Source organism: Atta cephalotes, assembly GCF_000143395.1.
Source record: "Atta cephalotes unplaced genomic scaffold scaffold00024, whole genome shotgun sequence".
Lineage (NCBI taxonomy): Eukaryota > Metazoa > Arthropoda > Insecta > Hymenoptera > Formicidae > Atta > Atta cephalotes.
The window spans coordinates 3,959,885-3,965,489 of NW_012130088.1; the positions used below are offsets into that span (position 1 = coordinate 3,959,885).

Sequence of the window (5,605 nt, forward strand, 5' to 3'; positions counted from 1 at the left end):
TATATATATATATATATATATATATATATATATATATATATTATATACATATATATTAGGTATAGGAAAGTTTTTCGTTTTTCCCGTTAGATGGCATTAAAAAACGCCACGAACTTTTTCCCTAATATATATATATGTTTTTATTGTTTATTCATAGCTATGTCATTATGATTCATATAGTCATTTATATAGACATTTTGCAGTGATATTACATATTAAATATAAGTGTAATATTAAAATGCATATTTGCATTTCTGTTTCCCTTTCTTTTGCATGCTTAGTCATCACAGATTGACTACTGATCATTTCATCCAACTAATCAAAAATTAGGTCATTTTTACCAATCTTTTATTAGTGTCTCTGGCACAATCGCTCACTGAGCGTTCAGTGAGTTGTTGAAGTATTGAAGTATTGCACTCAAAGATATGTCGATGTGTCGCATTTTATTGGTAAAATAACAATCTCGTTGGAATTCGGACTTCACTTTAAGATCCCCTGAAGTCCCAAGAAACATCAACATATTTTTCTATCTTAAATTCTTGTAACTCGAGTTCTAATCAATTTTTAGATTGTAATTGATATTTAAGTATAAAAATAGTGGCCCTTTTCAAAAATCTAATCGATAATAAAATGAAATGTTTAGAAAAAAAGATATAAAGATTACAAGTGGAAATGAAGAAAGATAAGTGATCTCTGTTTTTTTACTAAAACGTATTCAATAAACATTTTTGTCTACTTTTGAGTAAAATACAAAATTAATGATAATAAAGGACTTTTTATATATAATAAATAATAAATAATTATTTTATATAAATAAATAATAAATACAATCAATCTAGGGCAAATAAGAATCTAATATATAAATTTATATTCAACAACCAAGAAATTACAAATTTGAAGATATTATATACTAATTATTACCCGCGCTTACTTGAATTTCTTCATGTTGATATTCAGAGCACTAGGCAGAAATCACATTGCGTCAACACTCGCGAGGGCCATCATTGAGATAATGACAGTCTGCCGTGCCGTTAACATAACGTTAAAATAATATTTCTGGAGGATTCGTTCTTTGCATAAAATTAATTTGTTCTCATACGGACTGTGAAGTATATTTATCGTCACTATCTGATTTTTTATCATTATATTTTATACATTTTTAAATAATGATTTTGACGAAATGTTCATCCTACGAAACAATAACTGCAATCATGATGAATATCATAAAATTCCGTAACAATCGACCATCTAATCATTTGTAAGTATCGGACATCTTCCATGTAATAGTCATCAAGATCGCTACATAAATTGGAACACATTATATCATGTTTTTATCTCTTTGACAATGGTAACTAAAACGAGAGGAGGATAATATTTGAAGATGGCTCAATATAAGAGCTGAGACATGTATAATATTTCTAGTTTCCATTATGTATTAGGTGTACAACTTTGCTTCCGCCGTTTTTTTCCGAAATTCGAGGCTTTATTGTAAAAAACTGGTTATACATTTATGATTCAAAGTACTGTCCATCACTGGCCACTACTTTCTCCCATCTTTCGGGTAGCGTATGAATCCCGCGTCGAAAAAACTGGTCTTTTGAGGCTATCCACGAATTGATCTAATTTTTTACTTCTTCATAAGACCGGAAGTGCTGATCAGCCAGGCCATGTGCCATTGATCGAAACAAGTGATAGTCAGAGGGAGCAATGTCTGGAGAATACGGTGGATGAGGTAGGACTTCCCATTTCAACGTTTCCAAGTATGTCTTGACCACTTTCGAACATTGTCATGCTGCAAAATCACTTTATCGTGTCTCTCGTTGTATTGCGGCCGTTTGTCTTTCAATGCTCGGCTCAAACGCATCAATTGCGTTCGATACCGATCGCCTGTGATTGTTTCAGTCGGTTTTAACATTTCATAATACACTACGCCGAGCTGGTCCCATCAAATACAGAGCATGACCTTGGACATCAAAATCACCATTCTTGAAGCGTTGAAACCACTCACGACACGTTCTTTCACTAATAGCGGCTTCACCATAAGTATTTGAGAGCATTCGATGAGTCTCAGTCGCAGATTTCTTCATATTGAAGCAAAAAATTAAAACCTCCCGCAAATGACGAGAATTTAGCTCGTAAACTGATATTTTCAATCGAGAATAACTTTATGATGCAGACACAAATCGACTAATGTTTCTATGGGGTTATGTTGACAGATGACCAAGTTTATTGTATGACGTCTATGATCTATTTATTTCGATCACCACTTACCGCTAAAGCCATCTATAAGAAAACGGCGGAAGCAAAGTTGTACACCTAATATGTATTTAACTCTTAATCTTTACGCCCACAATTTAAAAAATCCACTCTTATTTGTCTATTTATATTGTTATTGAATATTTAAGAGTCCTTTGACTATTTTATATTATTTAAATATTTCAATACAAAAGAAATCACTCTTACTCTTAATTGCACTTTCAAGCTTTATATATTTTTCTCTAGATCCCATCTCTCCATTCCATTTCTGACTTGATTTTCAGAAAGAACTCTTTTTATATTTAAATACCAATTACGCGGCCTAAAAATTTTGATTAAAATTTTTAAGTTACAAGGATTTAAAACAGAAAAGTGCATAATGGTCTTTTGGGATTTTATGAGTCAATATAAATATTCCTATTTAGTTAATAAATTTTATATCGTAACTTACCTGTTCCAGTTGTGCTAGTACCAGCTGCTGCGCTACCAAACGGTGATGTCTGCGCCGATGTCCCAAAAAGACCTGTTTGTGGACCTGTTTGAAAAAAGAAAAAAAGAAAAAAATCAAAAAATATTTTACGTTGAAATAATGAATCAATATACAATGTACCTTTTCTTCCAAGTTGATAATCTTCAAAACGTAACTCCTCGTATGATTTAGATTCATATTCCTTCATAGATGCAATGCAACAGTGACGGGCTGAAATGCTGTGTGATATTCCATTTTTTGACATAGAATCAGTTGTAATGACAGGTGTGAATTTTACAGCGGTTCCAGCTGGTATAGTAGTGGGGTTAGTATTGCCAAAACCTGTTCAGAGAGAAATCAAAGTGCTTAAAATTTTAAGTATTGTTAACTTAACTATATATACATAGTTGCGCTCATGATCTACCTGTGGTTGTACCAAAAAGATTTGTATTTGTGGTAGTATTGGTTTGACCGAATGGAGTAGTTTGCTGTGCATTCTGTTGTGGTTGTCCAAATAGATTAGTTCCAGATGTTGTGCCAAAGTTAAAACCAGGTTTGTTCGCTTGACCAAATGCCGAAGTCCCTGTACTTGTACCAAAAAGATTTGTACCAGCATTTTGTTGGGTGCCGAAAAGATTGGTACTTGTATTTGTTGTTCCAAAACCTGTAAAAATAAAAAAGCATTTGTCAGGCTTTAATAATGTATAATATAAAATATCAGTAAATCAAATTAGATTTGTTTGCTAATCACATTAATATTTACTGATTTAATACTTATATTTATTGATTTAAAGAAGCTACCTGCTACCATTATAAAATAAATTTTAGTGTATAAAATAGTTAAATAAAAATGTTTTATACTACAAAAAATAATAAAATAATAAAATAATAAAATAATAAAATAATAAAATAATGGATATAAAATCATTTTGAAATTTTATAAATCAATTTAACTTTTTAATTATTTTTTTATGCTTTGTTACCTTTTTAAAATATATAAATAATTCTTGAAATATATGAATAATTCACAAAAATTATTGTCAAATATTGTATAATAAAATATTTCGAGCAATCCTTAAATTGTGAAATGTTTTCTATATAATGAATGATTAGAATGTTTCAGATGTGTGTATATTGCATATTTTGCATATGCATAAATACATGTAGGAAAATATATACATACAAAAAAATATTTTTTTAAGTTGATTTGCATGCAAATAAAACAATAAATTTATAAATTGCTACCTCCAAAAGACTGAGTGTTAGTTGGTTGTCTAAATGCCGGTGGTGTTGTGGTATTTCCAAACAAGCCACCTGTGGTAGAACCTGTGGGTTTAGAACTAAAGAGTGATGAAGTATTGCTACTACCAAAGACGGGTGTTGCGCCACTACCAAAACTTGTTGTAGTAATGGATTTACTAAATGCAGATTGCCCAAACGGACTGTTTTGCGTCGCTGTACTAAATCCACCTTAAGAGTAAATACATATTTCAAAATATATATTAAAACAATTCTCAATTATAAATCTCTTAAATAATATTTACATATACATGATGTTCAGAATTTAAATGGCCAAACTTCGGGCAAGTGAAGGGGATCAAAACTAAAAAAAAAATCCTTTAAAGATATGCTTGTTTCATTTTGAAGAAAATTGCAAAAAAAAACAAAGAGTTTTCATTTTTGTATTTATTATTTATTCATTCACATACTATTTATTCATGTTATCACTTGTCTAATGCAGATATTACTCAAAATGTTGGCCTCTTGCAATAGTTACACGCATTGCATATAGTATGGATAGCTTATGTTGCAGCTAAATGCATTGATCTGGTCAGTGTAATGGCTGCGTTCAGTAGATAAAACTAATCAGTTAGCGCTTAGTGATTCTTTGATGTAATTGATTCCTATATTTAGATCCAGCAAAGAATTAAAGATAACCAATCATATTAAAGAATCACTAAGCGCTGATTAATTTTCTCTGCTAAACACAGTCAATTGCCAATCTGGCGCTTTTATGTCTAGAAATCAACGCACATACTCTCGCACTCTACCTCTGAAGTCATACAGCTAATCACAGAAAGGGAGAAAGGCTGCACTTTTTTTTTCATAAGTTTCAGAATGCAGCTTGCTTCACCGAGCGATTAGTTCTTATTCACTAATAAGAATAGATCGATAAGTACATTCTAAAACCCATTTAAAAAAAAACTGTAACTTTTCTGTGACTGACTGTACAAAAATAATAATACTCCGCTTTGATAATAATATTCCACTTTGAAAATAATAATATTCCGAACATTATGTTTTGCGATTTTCTAAACAAATCTCAATAACAAGCAAAAATGAGCATATCTCTAAAGAACTTTTTTTTTTAATTTATCTATTCTCTACACGTTTCTGAAGTTCAGCAATTTAAATTCAGAACATCTTGTGTAATGTACTTACTAAATGATGTATTTCCAGTTTGTCCAAACATATTTAATATTAAGTAAATTACAGAATCTTATTACAGATTCCACCTGAAATAAAAATAAATTAAGATTACCTCTGTACAAAACAACTTTTTTATATTAACGTATAATTTATTTATGTAATTGTTATGTTATAATTAGCACATATTATGTATTCTAGAAAAAAATGTAAATTGCTACATTAATCAAGAATTCTATTATCACACTGATTAATGTTATCAATTCAAGAATCATACTTTACAATATCTTCAATGATTAATGTTTTTACAAACATAATCAAACCATTAATAACATTCTGTAATATATATATATATATATATATATATATATATATATATATATATATATATANATATATATATATATATATATAGAGTATAGTAATTAAACGTAAAACTACGTAGTAGTATAT

The 5,605-nt window shown here is 29.7% G+C and overlaps 1 protein-coding gene across 1 annotated transcript in view; it reads right to left on the bottom strand.

Moving 5' to 3' along the window:
- The window catches only part of LOC105620166 (nuclear pore complex protein Nup98-Nup96), a 41,194-nt gene extending 35,996 nt beyond the window's left edge, over positions 1–5,198 (bottom strand). The window contains exons 1-5 of the mRNA XM_012201672.1: positions 5,168–5,198; positions 3,971–4,195; positions 3,150–3,389; positions 2,867–3,067; positions 2,708–2,791 (exon numbers count right to left, since the gene is read on the bottom strand). Coding sequence (XP_012057062.1) covers positions 2,708–2,791; positions 2,867–3,067; positions 3,150–3,389; positions 3,971–4,195; positions 5,168–5,198 — 781 coding nt within the window. The remainder of the gene's footprint in view (positions 1–2,707; positions 2,792–2,866; positions 3,068–3,149; positions 3,390–3,970; positions 4,196–5,167) is intronic.
- Positions 5,199–5,605: the final 407 nt, after the last annotated feature.